This window comes from Equus asinus, chromosome X (assembly GCF_041296235.1).
Source record: "Equus asinus isolate D_3611 breed Donkey chromosome X, EquAss-T2T_v2, whole genome shotgun sequence".
Classification (NCBI taxonomy): Eukaryota; Metazoa; Chordata; class Mammalia; order Perissodactyla; family Equidae; genus Equus; species Equus asinus.
Genome location: NC_091820.1, coordinates 56588124 through 56612854, shown reverse-complemented (window position 1 = coordinate 56612854; position 24731 = coordinate 56588124). Strand labels below are relative to the sequence as shown.

Here is a 24731-nt window from a genome sequence, read left to right as displayed (position 1 = left end):
GAGCCTCTCTCGGGTGCTCGCTTTGTCCTTTCTACTCTGAAAATCCTTCTCCTTGCAGAAGAGAAGGAGCGAAAGAGGAGCTGAGAAGGTTTTGTTTCTCTTTATAAGATCAACAGCAAAAGAAGAGGTCGGGCGTCCCATCACTCGTCCAATAGCACCCAAACTCCTATACTGTCATAAAGAGCGCCACAACCTGCCTCTCCAAGGGGATTTCCCACCGTTCAACTCGAACCCTCTGCTTCGGTCAAGTCAGGTCCCTCACTGCTCAAATGCACCTAGACCTTCTCACTTCCATGCTCCTGCTGAGGCTTTTCTCCCAATTTGGAATGCCCACTATTCCACCCACCTACCCAAACATTGCCATAACCTTTCTTGAAATTTCTCCAGCCCCTTTAACCTTTACCATACAATTGAAGTCACATACTAGATGATGCATTTTGTGCATTTTGTCATAGTTCCGTTTTGTCTTCCTGACAGGGTATACCCCATAGTGGGTAGCTCCTATCCCTCATAGCATATAAACTAGCACAGGGCCAGGCCTACAGTCCTGATGAGCACACTCACTTCCTCCGGAGATTTCCACAGCGACCACCCTCTAGCCCTTCACACACACCGCAAGGTCAGATCCCAAGATAGCTGTGTCCAGCCCCCAAGGGACTAATATAGAAACCAGATAAATCTCGCGAGGCAGACTGGACCCAGTCTAGGCGCTAATGATTTCTGAAATGTCAAATAAAATCCAAGTATGTCTTCAGCCCCTCTTCAAACAAGTAGCTGGGCTTTTTAGCTGGGCCCAAGGCTGGTAGTCAGCAATGGGGCCGAGAACACTCCAGCTACCCAGGCACAGCATTGACCGCCAACTAGATTGAAACCTTGCCTGTCCTGGAGGTCACCTCTTCCACCCAGACCTTTCAAAGGTGTGAAGACCAACCGTAAGCTCTCACCGATGTGTCCCAAATAGGACTGGAGCTGGGTTTGCTATAGCACCTTGAGTTCTTAGAGGAGAGGCGATGCCTAAATCCTCCCCAAATAGAGAGCCTCCTAATTTTGAGGTATAAACACACACACACACACACACACACACACGAAGAGGAGGCCCAGTTTGGTAATATCTGAGATGGAGCAATCAAAGGATCATAACAACAAAGACTCTAAATTGACCTAAAAGGGTCATTCGGCCCTCTGCTTTCAGGAGGATGAACACCAGTGCTTTCCTTAGTAGCCCTTCCTACAATTTGGCAACTGTTACTGAGGACGTTCTAAGTGCCATGATCATATCCACAGTGCTTCCGTGTGTCTAACAATCTTTTTCCCTCTATCATTCTCAAAAAAGATGGAGAACAGCTCGTCGGCTCTGTCCTTCCTTAGGAGTTACATTTTGGAAGATGATATAGCACACTTGTCACATGGCTGGGTGCTCCACAATTATTGAACGTTACCTCATTGGCTTTCTCTTTTCTAAATTAACAAAAAAACTCCAAACTTAGTCCTTTGGCACATTGTTTTTGCTCTTCTCCAGACCCTCTCCAGCTTTTCCATGCATGCTGAAGATGTGTTGACCAAGGGCAGACCCATTAATGCTTTAAAAGGTCTGACCAATGCTAGGTAAAGTGGCAAAGTGGAGGAGCCGGGGAAGGGTCGTAGCTTACTGAACTGCATTCTAGGTCTGTTTCTAACACTAACTGTGATGTTGGGCTTTTCTGGGCCCATTTCCCCAATGACAAGTGAGTTGGATTAGATGACTCTGAGGTTACTTCTAATTCTAAAACTCGGACTCTGATCACTTCCCAGCACTCCAAGCTATATTTTTGTTATTATATGCTAGTATTCACATTAGTTTTGGAAAGAAGAAAGGAAAGGAGGGAGGGAGGGAGGGAAGAGGGAGGAAAAGAAAGAAGAGGGTGAGAGGGAGGAAGGGATGGAGGGAGGGAGAAAACCAGTTCTACACCATGGACTCATTCAACTTGTGACCCACCCTGACACCCTCCCCCCAGTTTTTCTCTTTTTTAAATACACCGTGTCACGTCAATCACTGCCCCTCTCTCTCTTGAACCCACGCACCATTTTAGTATCTTAGTTCTCAGTTTGGGTCTTCGTACCACCTTGTGTTTGTCCCCTCTGAACATCGTCCTGTTGTGTTGGTTCATCTCCCTCATTTTGTCAGGGTCACTTTGAAGAATCCTATTCCTGGTTTCTGAGGTGTCAGCAACCCCGCCCAACTGTCACACTTGATGAGCACACTCCTCGTTCAGGCCATCAAGTCACTGATCAGAATATGAAATACCACAATGCTAACTCTGTGGAGCCCCACTGAATCTGTCCCCCAGGGTTGACAGGGAGCCACTAATCGCAGTCCTGGAGAGAAATTGCTCCCAGGGCCCCAGTGACTTCTCCAAGTCTAATTCACAGAACAGGAAGCAAGTACCCCGGGGAGGAGAGGGCCCCTGCTCTGTCAGTCACCCAAGGCCAGGAGTCCACATATCTGATGCTGCACTGGATTCAGATACGAGAAGGAATTTCAGCATGTTAGAGGTCAAACCTCCTCCCAGGCCCCAGTTCAGGATGAGGGCAGGGTGGTGGTGATAGTGGCAGTGGCGGCAGCAGGTGGCAGGAATGGCGACAGCAGCAGCAGCAGTGGCGCAGAGGAGAAGGAAGTGTTATTTTTGCTGTTTCATTAGGAGGGCTGAGGTGCTGAGAGAAGGCTTCAGCGCAGGAACCCAGAGCGTTGGGGGGTGGGGGACTGGGGACAGCAACCTGATTGAGATAGATTGGAGAGGCCTTCCTGCGAGGGGCCAGCAGAGTGCAGCCCAGACTTGTATCAGCTTAAAGGCACAGGAGGCGGAGGGAGGCTGCGACTCCTGGCCCCCGCAGAGGCACCCTGCCGGGAGGTCTGTTGGGACAAGGCCTGTGCAAGGGAGGCAGGTTGGGAGTGCTAACTGGATTTTTTATTTTTATATCAAGACACTGTGTTTAAAATTTTTACAAAGGACAAACTCCATGGGTTTCCGTTAGTGTTTTAAGAACTTTTCTTTAAAAAAAAAAAAAAAGCCAACAACAACAAAAAACATTGCCTTTTTGAAAGAGAAATGACAGACACAAAAGAGACTCTGTAAAGAAAATGGGGCGAATTTCTGATAGCACTACCCCAAGGGAGAGGCAGAACCCGGATTATACCCAGGGGGGCCCGATAATGACATGGCCTCCACAAAACCTCGTTCACCAAATCTAGGGTCCCCTAGTCTAGCCAGGTTGGTGCTCCTGGCTTTTGGGGGAAGCAGGTCACCCTGTGGTCTCTGCAGCCCTCCACAAGGATGCCGAGATAGCTGGAGAGTTCTCCCCAGAGCCCTCTAACCCCACTCAGCGGCAGCCCCTTCCTCCTTCCATCTGATGGTCTTGCTCAAATCTGTTTCTTTCTTGGGGGTCATGTTCCTTGGTCGCACTGTGTGAGCACTGGGGGTTCCAGAGCCAGAGAGCCCTGGGCCTGGAGCCCTCCCTTCTGGAGGCTCTTTGCACTCATGGGTTGGAGAAGCATTTGTTCCAAAATTTTTTTAAAAAATCAACAAAAACAAGACCCAGAAAAGAGACCAAGTCTGGGGGAGAAAGAGCTCCTCTGCTCTTTAACACTCCCAAGTCTGGAGCTGGGCGGTGGTGCAGTTCCAAGGGAGGCGGAAGGCGAGCACCGAGGGGGTGTCCAGCTGGCGCTTTCAGGCCCCCAGGAGTGTCTGTGGTCAGGCTCAGGGAGCTGGCTTCAGCTGCTGTTTCACGGGTCCTCGGTTTCCCAAGGACTCATTTGCGTCCCCATTTAAAGGGTTTGTTCAGGTTTACTTCTTTATTTGTGTTCTTGTACATGCGGGTGCATGTCCACATCTGTCTATGTTTGTGCAGGTGGGTCTGCTGTCGAGTGTGGGTGCGTGCGTATACATATACGTCTGTATGTGTCTGTGTGTGTGTCTGTGTGTGTGTGTGTGTGTGCGCACACGCGCTCGAGTGCACACATGTGTTCATGGATCTGGGAGGGAGGGAGCCGGGAGATAGGCTGTGCTCAGGGCTGGAGCTATACCCGGGTAGTGGAGTGTGAGTGGGGCAGCCCAGTACTGTTGAACCCTGTGGCAAAGGTGTTATAGGGGTGCAATGTCTGCAGCCCCACCAGGGAGTTGGGAATCATAGTGATGGTGTTGGGGGTCATGAGTGGGATGTCATCAGGGGAGCGCCTCAGGGTCAGCGTGTAGTCGGGCAATGCAGTGAGGCGCAGTGTGTCATGGGGGGGACCGGCCTCACACTCATGATGGGTGGGGCCCAGCTGCAATGCTGCTAGCTCCTCCTCAGGAGCAGCTCCCAATTCAGGGGCCCCGGTTCCCCTCTGAGGGCTAGGCTGCCGCAGGGGCTCCTGACGCCGTTTGTCCTTACGGTAGTAGAGGGCAGCAAAGGCCAGAACGTTAAGGAACAGGAGGGAGGCCCCTACGGCGATGGTGACACTTAATTCAGTGGAGTAGTCACGAGGGTTCTCCACCAGGAGTGGCCCTGCATCCTGGTCCCCGTTCCAGGACCCTTGGGCGTTCTCGTTGCTGTAGGCAGGGGAGATAGCTGGCCGCTTGGTGCTCCAGGTCTTGCCGTTGGGCCTGCGGGTGATGTGGGAGCTGTGGGTGGTATCCGGGGGCGGCACTTTGGTGGTTGTGGACGTATAGTGGAACATGTCATGCAGGTTGTATAGGTGGGGCACCAGGTGCTTCCAAAAGGCCACCTTAGTGGCCCGGTAATGATCGCGGACCCTCGGTTTCAGCCCGATGTGAAGGTAGAGCTGGTCTCGGGGATTATATTTGGACCAGGCCACTTCCTCAAAGCGGTTGGCCTTGGTGTGAATGAACTTGGTGTCCTGGGGGACCGGCTTGTTGGGATCCCTGAAATACCACATGAAAACCTGGGGTCAACACTCTACCTAGATGAGGAAAGGGCCCAGCATTCTTCCTCTCACACCCACCCCTAAACCTCTTCCCCAGTCCAAAACTTCCCGGCATTTTCATCTTTTTCAAGGTCCCTCCTTCTGTCCATGTCCCAACTCTTCCCCAGGCCCCGAACTTCTACTGCCCACGGCATCATAGAAACTGTCTCACCCTTCCCTGTGCCCGTCCTGTAAGATCACGCTGGAGACGCTTTTTCTTCCCACATGCCACTGTGTATCCATTAATCTTTTCAGCTGCCCAGTTTCTCCAAGAGCCCTTTAAAGGCTCTTTCTGAAAGCACTTTATTCCTACTTCACAAGGCCTCAGACCATCTAACCTTGAATTCCATAGTTCTGCCAGTTATCTCTCATTCCTGCTGAGCCCTAAGGCCAACCAAGTTCTGAGCCTCAACAAAATTTTTGAGGGAAGGAAATAGCATGAAAGACTCCAAAGGGGGAAGTAGGGAATGGGGTGAAGGGTTACCAAGCAAGATTTGGGGAATATCTTAGGAAGGGAGATGATGGAAGAAGTTTCGATAGAGAAGCAGAGGGGAGGGCAAGCTGGGGTCCCAAAGAAGAAAAACCCCACTTTCTTCTTACCCGGTCTTGGCAAAGTTGGTCCAGTAGGTCATGACGACAGCACTGAGCATAACGTCATTCTTGGAGAAGTTGCAGGGGAAGAGGTCAGTGGGGCCTACCATAGGGACGCCGAAAACGTAGGGTACTTCGTCCCCATGAGCTGCATCTGACCAGGCAGGCTTCATGAGGCTCTGGCAGTGATGGTAGAAGGCGTAGAAGTAGGTAGGTGAGCCATAGCGGGCATGCAGATCAGCTGTCACCACCGAAGGCTCCACCCACTGGTGGTCGGTGAAGAGTGCCACCAGTGTTTTACGGCGGGTCTCAGGGTTGTCACGGTCTGCCCAGTCTGTGTACATGAATTTGATGGTCTCCCGCAGGGTGTCCTTACCCTCAGGATAGCCATACAGGTTGTCCACAAAGTTGGAGACGGAGTAGTCAAAGTCAGTGCCAGAGACACCATCCTCAGGGTCTACCACCCCTTCCACAAACTTGAGCCCCTCACCCTGGTTGACACCTAGCATGATGTCATAGTTGAGGAACTCACCCTGTTCCATGAGAATCTCAGGGTCATCAGGAATGACATCACCGTCAATCACAGGGCCGAAGGCCACATGGTAGCGGGCTGGCTGGATGTCTTGCTCTACCAGCTCCTTGGCACTCTTTTGCCGAAGACAGTCTACCATATCCACTGTGTCTAGCACATTACAGCCCACCTTGTCTGCCAGCAGGCTGGTGTACTTCACTGGTTGGTAGTTCACAGCCCAACTGGACAGAGCAGAACCACTTTGGATGATGGCCCTCTGGAAAAGCCCTACGGAAGATAGGCAGCACCAGGTCAGATCTGTCATGTCACCCACAGCCTAGGCCCCCCTTGCCTGTACCTGAGGGACACACTAAATACCTCCTCATTCTTTTGTTACTGAGGCTGCCCTGTGGGTTGAATGGGCTGGGAAGGAGAAACAATCCTTTTGGCTGGGACGGTGGGTTAGAACCAAAGGAGGGGTTGTGGGGCCCCTTCTCTGACTGGTCCCCTGCCTGCTGCCTGCCTCCTTGTTCGGGGGTGATGGTTGGTAACTTGGGGGTTAAGTAAATGGCAGGAAGAATTAACCCCTTGGGTCCCAGACATCAGCTTCCTTATGCTCCCTCTCTTTATCTCTCCTTGTCTTCCCCTCTTGCTTCCTGCCCAGCTGGGCCCAGCTCTGTGCCAGCACACCACCAGGGAGCTCGCGCTTCCACCACAAAGGGGTCTTTTTCATGAGAGATGAGAAATGCAGGCAGGAGAGAGCCTCACATTCTGGGAGTTTGGGGAAGGATTCCCGAGGGCAAAGGCCTTGGGGTCTGAAAGTCTCCAGGGAACGTGCCTTCCCCATCTGTAGTCTCCACAGAGGCTTTCCTTTGCCTGAAACTACTGATGCCTCGGATCCAGATTTTCCCTTAGCCTTATAAGAGGGAGCCAGTCCCCCAAACTAAAAACGTGGATGATTCTCCCCCGCAACGAGGCAAAAAAAGGGTCTCATTCTCTCCCTGGCTGTAACCTTCCCAAGGAGGGGAGAATCTGGCCCTCAGGCACGCAGTTCCATTCCTCTAAGAAAAAGACAGTTTGCACGGGCAGAAAGAGAGGAAGGGAAATATAGATTACTACTTAGAGAGCCTCACTTTTCGAAAGATTATTCTCCATGAATTAATTACAGAAAGACAGAGAGAACAAATCTTTAAAGCAGCCAGGCCTCCAGGGACATAGGCTCCCGATGAGAGTCTAGCACCTGTCCAAGAAAGGCCCTCTCCTCCCAGGGAAATCGTCCCCAGGCAGGAGGCACTGTCCCTCTTTTCACACAGAAGCACCCTCACAACCAGTACTTTATCCTCCTTTGTGGAAAAAGGGATTCCTGTTCCCATTACTGTCACCTAGAAACACATTCTACGGTGGGCACCCCACCTTAGTCTCCCCTCACCAAGGCAGTCCCTGGAGGGAGAGAGACAGCATCTCTATGTCAGAGAAGGTGACCTTTCTCTCTCAGAGAGACAGGCCTTCTTCCAAGAGAGACTGAAAGTCTTCCTGTGAGGATATCACCAGCTCACGGGGTGGATTGCAATGAAAAACCATGTCCTCTCTCACAGATTTCCTTACTCCAGAGAAGGGCAGCTATTTCAGGAAGATCTCTTGTTTGTGAGAAGTTCACCTTTGCCTCTCAGAGATAGAATGTGCTCTGTAGTCCAGAGGTAAAGAGAACGTTTCCTGATGAGCAAAAAAGGGCTTATTCGGGCCCCTTGGAAGAGTCACTGGCAGAGGGACCCACAGCAAGGAGACAGGCTTTCCTTCAGGCTAAAGATGAGTCTCCCTTCAGGGCGGGTACAGCCCAGGAGGACGTCTGGAGTCAGATAACAGATCACTGCCCGCAGAAAAAGCCCACCCCGCAGGGTAATGATGCTCACTTCGACCCATCTTCCCCCTCAGGGACAGTTCTCTTGTACAGACTTGTTCTTCAGCGAGAAAGGCAGAGAACGAGTGTTTCTTACGCCTAAAAACTAATTTCCACCCTAGCTCACTACCCCGAAGTTGTGTGTCCTTCCCAGACAGAAAGATTTCCCCCCGCCTCAAAGGAACCATCACCCCTGCAGAGAGAGGCATTCTGCTCCCACTCCCCCAAATAAGATTCCCACATCCGAAGGAGAAGCCTACGTTCTCAAGATGTAAATGGGATTCTCTGCTCCGCTCTCTCACATTGGGAGAATTACTTCTTCCCCTAGAGAAACATTCCCTTCCGCTTCTCCCCAAAGGGAGACTGAGCCGGTAGAAGAGGGGTGGCTGAGTCCCCCGGGTGTTCCTGGGGCACGGAGCTGAGCGAGCCCTCGAGAGCCGGAGGCTCAGGGTGGGCAGCCAGCACTCTGCTAGCTCATGTTTTGCCCCAAGAGCTACTCACCCTCAGAGTGATGCGACAACGTGAGGAGGCTGACACAGGATGCACCAATGCCCGAGCCAAAGACGGTAATACGGCGGGGATCGCCACCAAAGAAGGCAATATTCTCGCTCACCCAGCGGAGGGCCTGGATTTGGTCAAGGAGCCCATAGTTGCCCTTGGCAGCCTGATCTCCAGTGCTCAGGAAACCTGGATTCAACAAGGGGCGTGAGGACAGTGAAGGCGGAAGAATGGAGAATCTGGGTTGTGAAGGCAGACAGGAGTCGGGGGCATGAGGGCAGAGAATGAGCATGCAGGGTAGGTCTTTCCACCTAGCTAGCGTAAACCACTGCTCCTTTCGACAAGGTCCAGCACCATCCACACAGGAAGGGTCAGCTCCCTGCCTCCCACTCATTCTCCAGTTTGGAAGGAGGAGTCTCTAGACCCTTCAAAGGGGATACCTCCAGTTGGGAGACTTAAATTGCAGGAACTGAAATGGCCAGGACCCAGCAGCCTCTGCCCAGATGTACTGTCTGGGACATGACCCTAGCACCTGGTAAAATAGAGGAGAAAGAGCAACCCTGGAGTCAGAGAGTCCTTGGTTCGAGTCCTGGCTCCACCACTTACTAGCTGTGTAGCCTGGGGCAAGTTATTTAAAATCTCTGGGCTATATTGTTTCTTCTTCTGTAAAATGGAGATTAAAATACTTCAAAGTGTTATAACAAGGATAAAATGAACATAAGCATCTCTAATATGCTCAGCACACTGTAAATCTATAGTTACTTTTCTTTCCCCTTCCTTCTCTCTCTGAAGGAAGTGAAGATGCCAAGAGGCAACAATCCCTAAGCTCTCCTTGTCCTTCCTGTATGAGTTCATCTATCTCCACTTCTTTCCAGGGCCTCGGATGCCCCTTCCCCTCATTCTCAGGGCAGGTCCTTATTTCTCTTCCTCCAAGACCTAATGAAGCAGAAGCTCTGGGGACAGGGCCCAGCAATCTGTTTTTAACAAGCTCTCCAGGTGATTCTGATGCCTGCTAAAGTTGGAAAACCACTGGGTTAGACCATCTTTTTCGTCTGGTGGAGAAACGGGGAAGTCAGTGCAGTGTGTTACCACAGAAACAGGTCTTCCCGCCCACCCACTGGGATTTGCTGCTGAGGAGACATGTCACCATGGAGACTACCTTCCCACCCACCTGCTGGGATTTGCTGCTGTGGAGACTTGTTGCCATGGAGACCACCTTCCCGCCCACCTGCTGGCTATCCCACAGAGATGTCCTATATTCCCCCCGACCCTGCTTCCATTTTAGACTGATCCTGCTGCCTCATTTCATCTCTCTTCCCTGATCCTTAGGCTCCTTGGAAAGCTCTATCTTCTCCTGCCCTAGGCTGTCGGAGGGCTTCCTTTTCAGGTGGGTGGTAGTGGTGCTCGTACACACTGGAAACCCATACCTGGATCAGTATTTTTTGACTCCACAGTTAAAGTTCATTTGCAGCACCTGGGGTCAACTTTGTGACAGGCCATGTTTGAGGAGGCTCCCTCAGCTCACAGAGAGAGCTGGCGGTCCTGGCAGGTCATGGGCAGAAGCTGAATTCAAATAGATTCGGGCAGGCACACGACCTCATCACTGTCTTTCTCGAGTCCTCCTGTTTCTAGCTTCTGCAAAAGAGCTCAGCTCACCCTCTTCAAGTGTGTTATTAATTTACCTTTGGTACAATTAAGTATGTAAAGTACTTAGTTATTCCCCTCAGGACCTGGTCACAAGCTCTCTTTAGCCCCAGGTTCCCGAGGAGGAAATGAGAAGGAATTAGAGAAAGCCCGAATGAGGATGAACGGAGGAGCCCTTGTTCCTCTAGACAAGGAAGCAGCTTCTCCTTTGCCTGGCCCATTCACAAACTGAAGCTGCTCCTGCAAGCCTTAAGAAGTATGCCGACCAAGATCCAACCCAGCTGTCCGAGCCTTGAGACCCTGGGGCAAAAAAACCCAAACCACTATGTGTTTCTCTTAGCCTACCTGCCCTCCCTCCCTCCTCTCGCCTTTCCCCATATTCTCTTTTCCTTTCATTTAGGCAATAGCAGACTTGGCTTCAGCCTTTGCTAAGGTATCATTCAGTGAAATGTGTCAAACACGTCTGTCTTAATCAGCAGAAAAAGCCTGCATTTAGATGTAGTAAAGTAAATTTCTCCAACATGGACCGATTTCCTGAGTTAGAAACAAAGGCCTGAAAGGGCTGGGTGGAGGATTCGACCATCACTCTCTGCTCCCTCACATCCCACAAACCTCAGGATAAGAGGCACTGAAGCCTATGGATGATGCCATGTCAACCATCCCTACTATGAGAGTCCTGCTTGAAGCGCTATATCCAACAGGCTCAGGTGGAAGATACAGCAAACGTGACCGACCACGAAAGCTCACGAAACCTGGAAATCTGGGCAAGCAGTCACTCACTGCTAGTTCCCCAGTAACTCAGCCACTCACAGAAACCACACGAGAATGAGGGCCGAAATACCAAACTCCATAAACTGTCAGAATAAATCGGAGCCAGTCTCCCTGGGCCCAAGTTTATACTGCAGTACATGGTAAGCTGCTTGTCAACAGAAGACGGGGGAATCTCGTATATTGTATCAAAACCAGGTATCTGTGTCACTCAAGGCTTGACATTTACCAGGTTTTCAGTCTGCCTGAAGGGTACCTGAGCAAGGACATAGGATTAAATCCTGGAACCCAGAATTAAACTTGGCAAGCCCCTACTTCCTCAGCCCCGGGGATATCTACATCCTATATCCTGCTGGGGTCCCTTTCTTTTGTTGGCCTCAAGCCTAGTTGGGGCTTCTCAAATAAGACCTACCCTTCTGCCTTAGACGGGATCCATGGACTAGCCTGTGACATTCTCCAAACACACGGAATCACCCAAGATGTCTAAAGAAGCACCTTTGAGTGAACCGTCTGTTTGGGCTCAGTGCTCCAGAGAAGCTGACGGGAGGGAGGGTGAATGAATGCATATAACTGAGGTCCAAAACCGACCGCCTCTTCTGGGAGGCTTTGGGAGGCCAAACAACAAAGCCTCAGCTACACAGCGAAATCCCCAAGCTTCTGGGGAAAACCCACGTTCTACATCTGGCGCCAAGAGACAAAAACATCTTGTATGGACCCAGAATCCAATCAGTGGCTTATTGATTACATTTGTGCTCCAGAGCAAGCACTGAAGGGCACACAGGAAGCGGTGGAGAACTCCTGACCAAATCTCAGTTTGTGACTCCTTCTTATAATATTTTGATCATTAAAAGCTTAAGCCCAAAGAATAATATTTCTGCCCTAAGATGTGCTGTTCTGGTCATCCGAATGAGAGGAGGCCGTCAAGTGGGGCTTCTTAACCTGAGTTTCACAGATGAGCTTCAATAGAACCAACGAAATCACATCTCTAAGTGTGTGTGTGTGCGTGTGTGCGTGCGTGCACTTTTCTGGAGGAGAGTCCAGAGCTTTCATCAGAATCTCAAAGGGGTCCAAGACTCCACAAAACGTTAAGAACTTCTGACACGGAAGCTTAAGGACCGGGGCAGTTGAAGGCTTGTGAAGCAGTCGGCACGTCAGGGTATCACAGGCAGCGCTCACCGGCAACAGCCTTCTATGCAGCCCACAGCTCTCAACCGACACTTCAAATCCTGCGAGTCTCCCCTTCTGCCTCCTTTCTCTGCCGCACTCTGGTCCTCTTTGCTCTCCCCAGCCTCTTCTCTTCCTCGCTTTCTCCCCTCTTTTCCCTGCTCCTCCACTCTCTCTTTTCCTTCACCCCTAGCTGGTCCAATAATCTGGAACTGAAGCGTATCCTTAGTATTCTCTGTGCTTTCCAAAAAGACCTGGTAGAATGGAGCTTTGTGTTTATAACTTCTAAAAGCAGCTGAGTTGAATACTTTCTATCACTCTCACTAAGAAAATAAAGTCACAAAATTACTTTTGGCCTTCACCTACCACGTATGTGTTCCTGCATATCTGTGTGTGATTACATTTGTATATTCATCACTTTTCAGGAACTGTGTGGGGGTTTACAGCCACCTCCATGGTACCATTTTTACTGTCAGAGACTCAGATCCCCTTTCTCAACAGGACAGAACAGCTTACAAGAGCCTTGCTGTGATGGGTAGGGCAACTCAGAAGGACAGAGGAGCAGCAGCGGAACCATGAAACCAAAGCCCACCAGACTGCTGAGAGACCAGGGAGATGCCATGCATGCTTCGTACCCAGTATCCAGATGCCACTGAAGGGGACATAGGCTCCACCTTTTTCAGGAAATAGCCTTTCTCCAATCTGATCCCCAAAAAGATATCTTGCTATCCCACACAGTATCAAGGGTAAGTCAAGAGGACATGGCCTTTCTGTGTACATTACTGCACCCAGAAGTGAAACGCAACACCAGGGCCTCTGGGATTAGAACTGGCAAAGCAATATACTCAAAAGCAAATTAGAATAATGTCCTGTGAGCCTGCCGGCCATGGAGTAAACCGTGCCTAATTGCTGGTGCAGCACCCAGGCCGACAGGCCTGGCAAACAGCCTAGACCCCCACAGACCTCTGAGCACACGAGCCCTCCAGGCAAGAAGGTGGCTTCTTCAGGCCACTCCAGGGATGGGGGGCTGCAGGCGCCCTCTGAGGCTGGGGCGAGCATCTGAAAGGCAGTGAGGCCCTGTGTGCTGAGTCACCCTCTCTGAGGCTCTTGTTCACCTCAAGTCCTTGGCCACAGATAAGCATTAACAGTCACCAAGGAAGGTACAGGGTAGAGGGGCAGGCTAAATCACTGAAACAAGTGTGTGGGCAACAAAGTATGCGAGGGGCAGGGCACATGGGTGTGTACGAGGAGGCGTTTGGGACATAAGTGTGTATGTGTGGGAGTATATTTGTGTACTAACGGGGTAGGAGTGTGTGGGGATGTATGCGTGAAGAGAGTAGAAGAAATGTGTATGTGTGTATATAGGGGCATGTAAGTGTGGGACGTGCACGAGCGTGGGGGTGGGTAGAGGTGTGTGTGCATGTACAGATATGGAAGGCCAGGTGTGGGTATATGGATGTGTATGTTTTTGTGGGGTAGGGGGCGGAATATGTGCATCTGTATGTATCAGATGTATATATGCAGGGCATGTATGGGAGGAATATGTACGTGTGTGTGTGTACGTGTGCATGTAGGAATATGTGCAGGAGGTCGATGGGTGTGTGTATATGCGGGGGAAATATATAAGTATAGTGAATGGGATGCGTACGTAGATCTGGAAGCAGGGATATGGGTGTGTGTGTGTAGTATTTGTGTATGTGTGGGGTGGGGAGGTGTGGACATCTAGGTATGGGTACATATGTGTAGGGAGGGAGAATACTGGTTTGCGTTTATGTGGGGAAGGTGTATATGTGTGTATTTGGGTGTTGGGGTGGATGTGGAATGGGGTGTGTAGGGGGATATGGGTGTGTGTGTATGTGTGGAAGAAATATTTATGTACATTTAAAGTATATATATTGTGGGTTTTGTGTGTGGATGTGCAGGGTGTGGGTCTTTGTGTAGAGTATATATATGGGGGTAGAAGAAAGTGTGAGTGTGGGTATGCATGGTGTGTATGGGTATAGATGTGGAAGGAGAGAGATATAGGAACGTGTGTGTGTGTGTATGGAAGGTGAGAGAAACCTGTGTAGATGTGGGGAACGGGTGTGGAGTGTACAGAGGTATGTGGGCATATGGATATGTGTGTGGGGGACGCTATATGTGTGGAGTGTATATGGAGTGTGGGCAGTGTGCATATATGTGAGAAGGTCCGTAGAGGTGGATGTGGGGGTCTATATGTGCATGGGTATATGTGTGTGCTTGTGGGGAGTGAGTGAGAAATAATCGTATTCCTGGGAGTGGATATGTGAGGGTATGGGAGTGTGTGGATATGTGATTGGCTAGAAGGAATATCTGTGTTGGGGGGGGCGGTTTAGGGAGGTGGGGGTGGGTGGGTGGGGATGAGGACAGGACACTAGAAAATTAATGGACCCTACAGAATTCAGCCAAGCAAAAGTCTGCTAACAGAGACCTGGCTTGAGACATAACAGAAGGTGTGAAGTTTGAATTGAATTTCCAATGGCATCTAAACATTCCAGGAAACGGCCTGGGGACATGAGGAAGCTCCCAGCACTTGGGCAGGGGTGATAGGATAACAACATTTTGACTCTGGTCATTAGCACCAGCTAGAGAACCAAGGCCGTCTGTTCTTAACTCCCCCAGCATTCTTTTCTCCCTCCTTGAGAACCCAGGCTTCCTTCTAGGCACCTAGCAAGGAACCATACCTAGCACCCCAACCCGATAGTTGAGGGTGATGACGATGACGTTGCCATAACTGGCGAGGACGCTGCCGTCAATCATGTTGCCTGTCCCTTCCATGTAAGAGCCTCCATGGATGTAGACCATGACGGGCTTAGCGCCACTGTCCCGGATGTCTGCAAGGAGAAGGGTGAGACACAAGCTGGGTAGGATGCCCTTCCTCCCCGACCCCCGCCAGCCCTGGGCGGGTGCGGGCAGCAAAGCTATCCCAGGTGCCAGGACACCACCGCCAACTCTGAGGGCAGGACTAATGGGGCTGCTCAGCCTGGAGCTCAAACATCGGCCAGAGACAGTCGGACTTCAGTGATGTTTTTAAAGCCTCTGCTTTCAAGTGCCTCCCAGCTGAAGGCAGCCAGGCATGCCTGATACAGCTAGGCCTAGGTAGGCCGTGGCTGGGCCCTACCACCACGTGGCTGGGATGGGGAGCAGGAGGAAGACGAAGGCCTGGATCCAGGGAGTCCCTGCCCTGGGCACCCAGGAGTCCTGGGACCTGACATGGCTTCAGAGAGCAGGGGCTGGGGAGCCCTGAAACCCCCAAGACTAGACCAGTTACATGAAAATACAGCCATTGGCAGCAGCTGGCCCCCCAGTGCAGACACAGACATGAGGGGTGGGAATAAGGGGTGGCACAGGGAGAGAACAAGGAAGGATGTGGGGAAAGGGGAGTGAATGGCAGAGATGGGGTAGGGGGAACCTTATCGACATGGTTTCTCAGCCATGTGCTCATTTATCTCATTCTCCCCGGGCATCAGGCAGACTTAACTGGAAACACTGGGGATGGGGAAGAGGAAAGAGGCAGAACTAGAATGAGAGAACCTGCCCCCAGTCAGCATTAAGATGAAGATGGAGCCTCCCCAGAGGCCATTCAACGAGGAACCTTCAAGCAACTGCTCCCAAGCCCAGGTAGCACGGCGTGGGCGTCAGGGCTGGGCAGTCAAGAGAAGGCTCCTGCCTGATCATGTCTACCTGCAGTCTCTCAGTCTGTGAGCTGGACCGACACTGCCACACCAGCGCAGCCCTACCAGCCACCAGTGGGCCCCCTGAGCTGTTCGGCCCCTCCAGAGGTGGAGGAGCAGGGCCAGAGCATGGAGGTAGAAGGGAATGCTCTCTGCAGCCAAGCAAACACAACCTGTTTTCCCAAGGAGGAAGGAAGACTGGTTCAACCGTCACCCAAGGATCTTGTGCCCTCTACTGACTGGGCTGTGGTACCCTGGCCTCAGCCTGCTGCTTTAGCTCACAGTCTTTCTGGCCCTGTCCCGAAGCTATTGCAGCCCCGGCCCTGAGGCCATCTCTCTCTTTCTGGGAGAAGGCTGGGGAGGTTCTGGGTGGTGCTATTCTCCAGCCCCTTTGGTTGTCACTGCCTCACTCCTCAGTGACATCCTGCTGGGCCCCTCTCCCAGGAGCCAGTCTCCCCGCGAAATACAGGTGTCTCCTCAATGAAACACAGGCACCTCCTCGCCATCCAGTATCCTTTGTGCCTCTCCTCACCCTCCCTCAGCCCTGCTTTCTCTCCACCCTCCCTGCTGCTCAGTAGGAGCAGGTGCCCATGAACCACAGAAGATGGGGGAGGAAGCTGTCTCCGGCAGTGCCCGCTTCTACTGTAGGTCTGAGGACAGGGTGGAGGACCAGGGCGAGGAGGATGCCCTCCCCACGGCTCTGCTTGTGGTCCCCTGCTCCCGCCAGCCGTGTCCATCACCCTGGAACTCCCAGTGGCCAACCAGGCCAAAGATGGATGAACAGCCCAACGGCCTTGTACAGGAACAGAAACACACCAACAGACGGACAGACAGACAGACGGGGCTTCTCCCCATCGAGAGGGGGAGGGGCTCTGTGCCATGCACCAGCCGCCACGCCCTGCAGCCCCCAAATACCTTCATCTTCATCCCCGTCATTATCCGCTAAGTCCTCGCCCTGTTTCTTAGCGCCGGATCCTGGGGACCAGACACGGGGAGACACAACAGCACAGAACAGAGAACAAAACAGAGAGAGAATTCAAAAACAGCATGACTGCAGTGTGGCCCAGCAAGCCAGCTCTGGGCCTGAGCCCAGGACAGGCAGGAGGGATGGCAAGAACTGAGGGAATGGGTGGGCTGAGGCCCAGACCTTCATCAGGATGATGGTGTTGCAGGCCCCTGCTGTGCTGGCCTCCCTGCACCTCCCTGCCCCGCCTCCCTGTCCCCAACAGCCCATCTCAACCAAGTACCTTCCCAGCTAGGAAGGGGATAGCAGCAGATGGGCCGGGGCACAGAGCCAGAGACCCACTGAGGGAAAGGATTTCTTCCGGGTGGAAGAGACTGCACGTGTGTACACAGGCAGGCTGAGCTGGAGAGCAAGGGCAGGCCCGGAGGGTGAGAGGCGGCACTGCCAGCATGTGTGGATATGGATGTGAGCTATTAGGGCAGAGACGGGTACCAAGGACCCCAGCCCTGAGCTACCCTGGCCCAGTGGGCAGGCTCAAGCTGGGCCTCAGCTGACCCTGATTCCCACAGGAGAAAATGGGAGATGAAGCTTTCCCTCTGGTCTTCCTCGTTGGGGCCCCCTGAGCTGGTTAATGGCAAACGGGGTTCCAGCCACAGGAACCAGGCCTGAGAGCAGCAAGCATTGCTCTGAGATCTAGAGAGAGCCAGAGAGGGAGGGAAAGGGGGAAAGGCAAAAGGAAAAAGGGACATGAGAAAGAGAGAGAGAGAAACAGAGAGATAGGAATAATGGTAATAGCTCCTACCACGTACTGAATATTTACCATGTGCCAGACACTCTACTTCTGCCATATTGTTTGATCCTTACACCCCAATGAGGTAGGTGCTATCTCTATTCCTGTTTCACTGATGGGGAAACTGAGGTTCAGAGAGGTAAAGTGACTTGCTCAAGATCACACAGCTAGGAAGTGCTAAAGGTGAGATTCAAACCCAGGTCTGCTTGACTCCAAAGCCCATGGTCTTTCCACTGCACCATGCTACCTTTCTGGGATGGGGGAAAGGGAAGGGAAGAAAATAAATGAGAAAAGAGGTGGAGTGTGGAGGGGAGGGGAGGGAAGGGAGGGAGAAAAAAGAAGAGACTAGAGGAGAGAAGAGAGACATTTAGGACCTGGGGGTAAGCTGGCACCAGTTCTCCTCCCTGTTCTAAGGCGACGAGAAGTGCATCTTGAGAATGGCTGTGGAGAAAGAGGACCTACTGCCTGGATGCTGGTCAGCGTGTGGAAACCGAGGTCATTCTGCTGGCACCCCAGGGCTTACCCTCTTGTCTATGATACCAGATACTCTCAGCCTGGAGGCAGCAAATAGCCCTCTTTCTCAGCTGGTCTGGGCTCTGGGGACTGAATTCCCTTACAGCTATTAATCAAAACAGGAACCGCCCTCATATTACAAAATGCCTTTTCAACTAGGGCAAGAGCCAGCTTGAGGGGCAGAAACCGCCTCCGGCTTCCTGAACCTCCAGTGGTGCCTACCAGTACTGCCCTCAGAAACCCTGTGGGACTTGGGGCATCCTCACGTCTCTATTTCCCCCAAATGAAAAGAAATCACTCATCCCTAAACGCGAATTCCCTCCAACTTGATGGGGGTGGAGGCGGGGGCGTGGGGCAGGTCTTTCCCAGGAAATTCTTTACTTCCCAGGGGCCGTGATGCAGAAGATGCGTCCCTTTTGCCCCTCTCTGGGAGTGTCCCTGGGTTGCTGCATTGTCCCGGCCTCCTCCTTTGCTGGGACAGATGCCTTTGGTCTTTCAGCTTGGCACTTGCTGAGCAACTCCTTGCTGCCGTGCCTGTCACCCAGGCCAGCCAGACCACCAACCCCATCCCGACACTATGCTGCAGCAGGATCTCAGCCAGGCCAGCCCTGCCTACCCTATGCACATCACAACCCCAACGGCCTCTGGGGATGGGTCCCCCAAGAGGCAGGGTTTGTAACTCCAGTCCGACTGGCCAACAGGCCCTAGGAAGGGAACTAATTTCAACAGCTAAATGACCGAAGCCCTCCCCCACACTCTCTGGAACCTACTCCCCAGCTTGGCCTGTGGGGCTTAGCCAAACCAGCTGAGTTTAAATACACAGCTAGGATCTTCTTCAAAGTAGCCATCAGGCCTTTAGTTATTCCTCAGTCTTTCCTCTACTTCACATCCCTTCACATCCCGACAGCACCTAGCACATGGCCTTGCCCGTAGTCAACAATCCTGATTGGTAAATGCTTATATTTGGGTGGAGCCTCCAGTCAGCTCTCTAACCAGACTCTCAGGACAGGACTGAACTGCCCTAGGCTCTTACTGGCGCCCTGGGGAGATCATTCCTCCTAGGAAGCCGTTAATGTTAATGTCGTCTCCTCTCCCTGCCCCTCCCCCCACCCCAGTCAGTAACTCATAGAGGTAGGCTTAAGAAGCCCACTTCCTGAATCCGTTTGAAGGCTGATGGAATGTTAAGGCCAGAATGGTCCCCTACCATCTTCAGATGCGGAAAACAGAGGTTCTTAAAGAAAAAGACTTGCCTGAGGTCTCACCATGAGTTAGCAACAGAGCTGGGACTCAGTCAGGCTTTGTGGTTCCCAGACCTGCACTCTTTCTGCAACACGACAATGCTGCTTCATTGGTGCAAAAAAGTGTTTACTGATTGCCTGCTGTGTGCGAGGTCCTGGGCTGGGTGTGGGACTGTGGTGGAACACCTCCCCTAGGGCAGCGGGCCTTAGTGCTTCAGCGTGCCTCAAGAGCACTCAGCACACACACTCACCATGCGGATTCCTGGGCTCTGCCCCCAGAGAGTCTTATTCAGCAGGGAGCATCCGGTCCCAGGAATCCCAACCAGCCCTCTCTGGGGAACCCTGACCTAGGATTTCAAAGGAAAACAAACTCCAAGCTTGCCAAAGGGTTGTGGGGATCAGGCTGTGATCTTCCACCTGTTCCTTAGGCTGTTACTGTTTCCAGTTGGGCCCAACCCATCCAAATTTCAGCATTTTTTTTCCCAGAGTTCGGGAGGTGGGAATGACCAGATGGGAGTTGCTTCGCGTGCTACAGTGGAAAGAACACTTCCCTGAGGGTCAAGAGACCCACGTTTTGGTCCCAGCTCTACCACAGACCAGTAATGGGGCCTTGAGCATCAGCAAGTCACTCCCCTGGGCCTGTTTCCTCATCCATAAAACTGAGATACCGACTCCTGCCTTGTGAGCTTCCAGATGTGTGGGGAGGATTTTATGAGGCAAGTATGAAAGCACTTCGCAGAAAATATAAAGTGGTATTCGAACAGGAAGAATTATTATACAGGGGTAACAAATTCTTCCCAGCAAGAGGGTAAATTTATAATCCAGGATCTCGTGTCTCATTTAGAGTCCAGAGTTCCTGGAGACCGCCAAGGTCTGCCACCAAACTAGGCTGGGTCACTCAGCTATGCTCTGGCCAGAGGTGGTGGGCAGGGTGGCAGGACTACTTTGGTCTAAGCTTCAGGGCCTGAGAGTTGAGTCTAGACTTTCACCCCAGGAAAGAGCATGGTGGGACGAGCTGGTGGCTCCCCCACCAGGAAAAGGGCAGAGCCTCCGGTTCCATCTTGGCTGCCTCAAGTTTCTCCTGAGGTGGCTCTGTCTTTGGCACACGTTTTAGGGCAGAATTTGGGGCTGGGAAGACTGGAAGAAATGGGGTTGCTGCTTCTGCTCTGAACCTGCCTTAGGCCACCAAATCCTCCCTGAAAAGCAGCCAGGGCCCTTGGATGAGGTGGAGCTTGTGCCTGCTCACCGACCGCCCCCTGAGCCTGTGCTACTTGAAGGAAGGCTGGGTCCTCAGGGGCAAGGGCAGGTGGGCAGGCAGCCCTCCCTCTCTCTCTCTCTCCCTCCCCGCCGGCTCGCTACCTACCTCCTTTCCTACAAATTTTCTTGTTGGGCTTTCGGGCGCATTCCTTGGAAATCCGCTTTACTGTAAAATGAATAAAAAACTAAAAAATAACAGGAGGCCTCTGCCCAGGGGCATGCACCCCCCACCCTCCCAGGCCCCAAGAGCTGCTCTGCAGGCAGCACATGGCAGAGAGCCTGTCCCACCATCTCCTTGTTTCTGTCACTTACCTTAGTATGACCCCCGCGGGAGGAGGCATCAGCTAGTGAAAGAGGAGGCACCTAAGTAATGCCCACCAGGCTTGTCCCCCGCCCCCCACACACACCCAGCTCCCTTGGCCACACACACCTACCACCTTTCAAAGCAGGTGGAATGGCAACAGGGGGGCCTGGTGGAGCCAGCATCCTCCCGCGGGCAGCTGCCAGCAGTGGCCCATACTCCCCCAGGGAAGCCCCATCCAGCACTCTGGCCCTAGACCTGTCAGAGCTTTCAGGCCTGGCCAGGCCCCTCCTGGTAACAGTGTCACTCACACATGGGAGCTCAGACAATGCTGGGAGAGGGAAGAACAGGGAAGAGGAAGGGGGAGGCCAAGCAGAGTGATGGTTAGAAGCGTTTTCACAGACAGACAGATGCATGCTGCAGGGCACACAACTACATGCAAGCCACAAACACAACAGGGCGGGTGGGAGGCAGGGAGGGCGCAGTGCCTGGCCGCAGCACTCACCATCCTCCGTGGGCACGTAGACGTTCAGGTAGAGGCAGTCTTCGTTGGGTTCCTGGATGTAAGTAGCGACGATATCCAAGTTGGCAGTGAACCAGACGGGGAGCATGACTTCGGGCACAGCTGTGTGGATGTTCTGGGGGCACACTGGGGGAAAGTGTGTGGCGTTCCGGATGCCAGACCAGGATGGGGGTGGTTCAGGGGGCAGGAAACGTTTCTCGCCGATTGGGGGAGCTGCGTAGGGCACCCCCAGGTATTGGTCCACAGGCCCCAGGATCTCACTGGGCAATGGTACCCGTGCACCCCTTAGCTTCCCAAAGTGAGTATTGACTGTGGGTGCCGGGGCCTGGGTACTGGCCTTCAGCACCAAGCTGAGGAACCACAGGGTGAGGCACAGGCTCCGGCCAACTGTGGGCTTGGGGCTCAGGGACAGCGAGGGCGGGCCAAGCCGCAGCCACATGTTCCGGGCAGGGGGACTGGCAGGAAAGGCAGACTCCAGGGTCACAGCATCAGCCCAACAGGCAGCCCCTTCATGGCCACACTGACTTGAACCTCAAAACTGAGCTCTCGAGGGACACCTACAGGTGCCCAGCAACGTAGAGAACAGGTCGTCCAAGCACCACAGCTTCAGAAAGGGGACTCCCTCAGGGCCAGACAGGCCTGTGGAAAGAGGGAAGTATACGTCATCCAAGATGGCTGGAGAGGGCTACCAAGTCGGTCTTTGGGGCCCTGCTGGGCTTGGGCTATTCTCCCACAGTTAGGAGAGGTTTCACATGCCCAGAGTTCCAGGGACCCATGGGTGATCTCCACTGCCAGTCAGAACCATTCTATGTGCCTAGCCATTGTTGGAAAATCCACGGGGATTGACAGAGTGACAGTTGTTGCCACTGCAAGTTCCCAGTCCCCAACTCTAACTCCTTAGCCAGTGGAGCTCATCGGGGTCAGCTGGAGCCAGAGTAGCATGTGGTAGCAGGGGGTGGGGAGAACTGGAAATGGAGCTCCGGTCTCTGGGCATGCCGTGTGGACACTGACTCTCTGGCCGCCTGGACCTGGTAGCCCCACACAGGCACCTCCACATCAGGAGAGGGTGAGATTGGTACCCTCACTCTGGGACTCTAAGGCATAGAAGGGAAAGCAGCAGATAGGCAAAGGGTCCCACAGAGAGACCCTCTCGTCCTCAGGCAGGGCAGGGGGCAGGACAGCCATACACAGAGTCCACAGACCCTCCTGGGCCCCTCCTGTACATTTCTTCTCAGCCCTCAATGCTCCCCATTCCTTAAGCCTTGGTCCTTTCCATCGGCTGGGCTCCCTCTAATTCTCACAGAGTGCCAGGACCGAGGCAGAAACCGTTCTGCCTAGCACCCTAGGCATTGTCAATGCTCAGCCAGTGTAAAATAAATAACGGAGTGCAGGGGACACACACTCAGAGACTCATAGAAATAAACTCACAAAGACTCAAAGAGGGAGTGAGAGAGACCAAGCCAGGATCACAGAAACTGAGATACTCACTCCCAGAGACATACATTCCAAACCCACAGAGATCCCCTCATATAGTCCCACATTCTGAGTCAGAGAGCCTCACAGAGTCAGAGACTCACAGAGAGAGACATTCAGAGACACACAGAGACTTACTGAAATATAATCAGACACGCCGCATAGGTAAATATCCAGAGACACATGCAGCATAACGGTGACACATAGGTGGAGACAGAAACAGAAATAGCAACACACTCAAGACACACAGGTTTTCTGACACACAGTTATACCGTCAACACATGTACGCAGGCACACACAGACACGCCTGCATGGACACACACACACAGAATTTGGTTTTCCCCCATTTCTCCCGCCTTCCAAGATTGAAGGCCTGCTCCTTTAAGAACTGGCTGAAGGGGTGGGGGAGGGAGATTGGGAACGCCCGGCAATCGGCCACCGTGAGAGGGGAATGAGAATGTGTGTGTGTGTGTGTGTGTGTGTGTGTGTGTATGTGAGAGAGAGAAATAGAGAGAGAGAGAGAGAGAGGAAAGAGGGAAGAGGAAGAAAAGGGAGGAGGAGGGAGGGCGGGCAGAGACTAAAGGGGTGGGGGCTCAGAGGAAATGGGGAGCAAAGTATGAGGGGTTAGATCCCAGACACTGCCCAGAATGCACCCGGGTGGAGGGGAGAAAGGGAAGGGAAAGGAAGGGGTAGGAGTAGGGAGGTGGGGCAGGAGGGAGTGGGGGTGTGTGTGTGTATGGGGGGGATAGTCCGCAGCTGAGTTCACACAATCCCCCCATTCACCGTCTCCATGGCAACTCCGGGGCACAGACCGCTCATTCACACGGCTTCCCCGCCAGCAACCCCCCCCCCCCACCCACCATTAACCCCCTCGGTGCCGCCCCTCCCCACAAATTCCATTAACCCTTTCGGGATGCATCCCTCTCCAGTAACCCTTCGGCGCCAAATGCGCCTCCCCTGTGAACACCTAGACAAATCGACCGACCCCCAAACGCCCTCTGTACCCTAAGACCCACTATGAGTCCCCAAGGCTGAGATCTCCATCCTGGTCCAACTTGCAATTTGGGAGAAGACAGGGGGAGGCGGCAATGCTGGGAATCAGAATGGCATCTGGGGGTACTTTCTGGGCTGGAGCAGTATTGGGCGAGGGGCATTGTGCAGGAATGGACTGGTATTGAGAACTGCAGCATTGGGGGCCACGCGGGTTCCGAACGGTATTGGGGGACGGAGCTGCATTGGAATGGGGGAGGATAGGATAAAGGCCTCCATTGGAGGGGGGGGCTTGCAGAGAGTGGGGGAGGGAGCCTGGCTGTGAGATGCTATAATGGAAGAGAGATGGGGCTGCACTGCGGGGGAGGGGGGACTGGCAATGTGCAATACAGGAATGGGGCTGGGGGCCCTTGGTAGGGGTATTTTTTTGATGGGCATGCCGGCCGGGCTGTGGAAATAGAGGGACCATAGGCAGGAGGATGATAGAGATGCGGGATTCAGGGAGGAGGTGGAGGAGAGAAGGGAAGCGGGGGAGGACCGGGGGGTCAGGGGTGCCGATGGAGAACATGGGGTTGAGCAGGCTGGGGAGCACTGGCTGGGGAGTGGAGGAGCCTGGGATTGGGAGGGGATAGGATCTGGGCAAGGTATGGACAGCTAGAGGATGAGAGACCGGGGCAGGCGGCCTCACCTGTTCCCCAGGCTGTAGCGAGCGACTGAAGCGGGCCGTGGACCACCCATATCGCCTCCAGGCCAAGGGCTCCGCACCCGAATCCCCGAGATCTGCTCTCCGGCAGCCTGGCTGCTGTGCCCGCGCACCGAGGGGGCGCGCTGCGCGTGCCCGGACACAGGGTGGGGGGGGGGGCGCGGTCCCTGCCATTAACTCCTTTTGTGCCAGAGATGGCTCAAGTCCTGGGGCATGGCCCAATTCCTCCCATGCTCAAGCACGCTCTGCCCAGGCTTTCTCTCCCTCTCTCACGT

The 24731-nt window shown here is 53.1% G+C and overlaps 1 protein-coding gene across 3 annotated transcripts; it reads right to left on the bottom strand.

The window, feature by feature from the left end:
• Positions 1 to 1805: 1805 nt before the first annotated feature.
• On the bottom strand, positions 1806 to 24703 carry NLGN3 (neuroligin 3). 3 transcript variants are annotated; one of them, XM_044763038.2, is made up of 8 exons: positions 24442 to 24703; positions 21273 to 21929; positions 20573 to 20632; positions 16620 to 16679; positions 14715 to 14864; positions 8440 to 8625; positions 5540 to 6329; positions 3037 to 4898 (listed from the first exon to the last, which is right to left on the bottom strand). In XM_044763038.2, the coding sequence occupies exons 2-8, from the start codon at positions 21727 to 21729 to the stop codon at positions 4055 to 4057; spliced, it is 2547 nt and encodes an 848-aa protein (XP_044618973.1). In that variant the 5' UTR covers positions 21730 to 21929; positions 24442 to 24703; the 3' UTR covers positions 3037 to 4054. The 3 variants fall into 3 exon arrangements, with proteins under 3 accessions (XP_044618974.1, XP_044618973.1, XP_044618975.1); XM_044763039.2 differs by lacking the exon at positions 20573 to 20632 and having other exon boundaries at positions 1806 to 4898; XM_044763040.2 differs by lacking the exons at positions 16620 to 16679; positions 20573 to 20632.
• Between the last annotated feature and the right edge of the window lie 28 nt (positions 24704 to 24731).

Bases quoted from the DNA above. Each gene is read 5' to 3' on its own strand.
- NLGN3 (XM_044763038.2), bottom strand. From the start codon at position 21,729: ATGTGGCTGCGGCTTGGCCCGCCCTCGCTGTCCCTGAGCCCCAAGCCC. The intron at 16,680-20,572 runs GTAGGTAGCGAG...TCTGGTCCCCAG, and splicing joins GAAAATTTGTAGGAAAGGAG to GATCCGGCGCTAAGAAACAG. The intron at 8,626-14,714 runs GTATGGTTCCTT...TGTTGAATCCAG, and splicing joins CTATCGGGTTGGGGTGCTAG to GTTTCCTGAGCACTGGAGAT.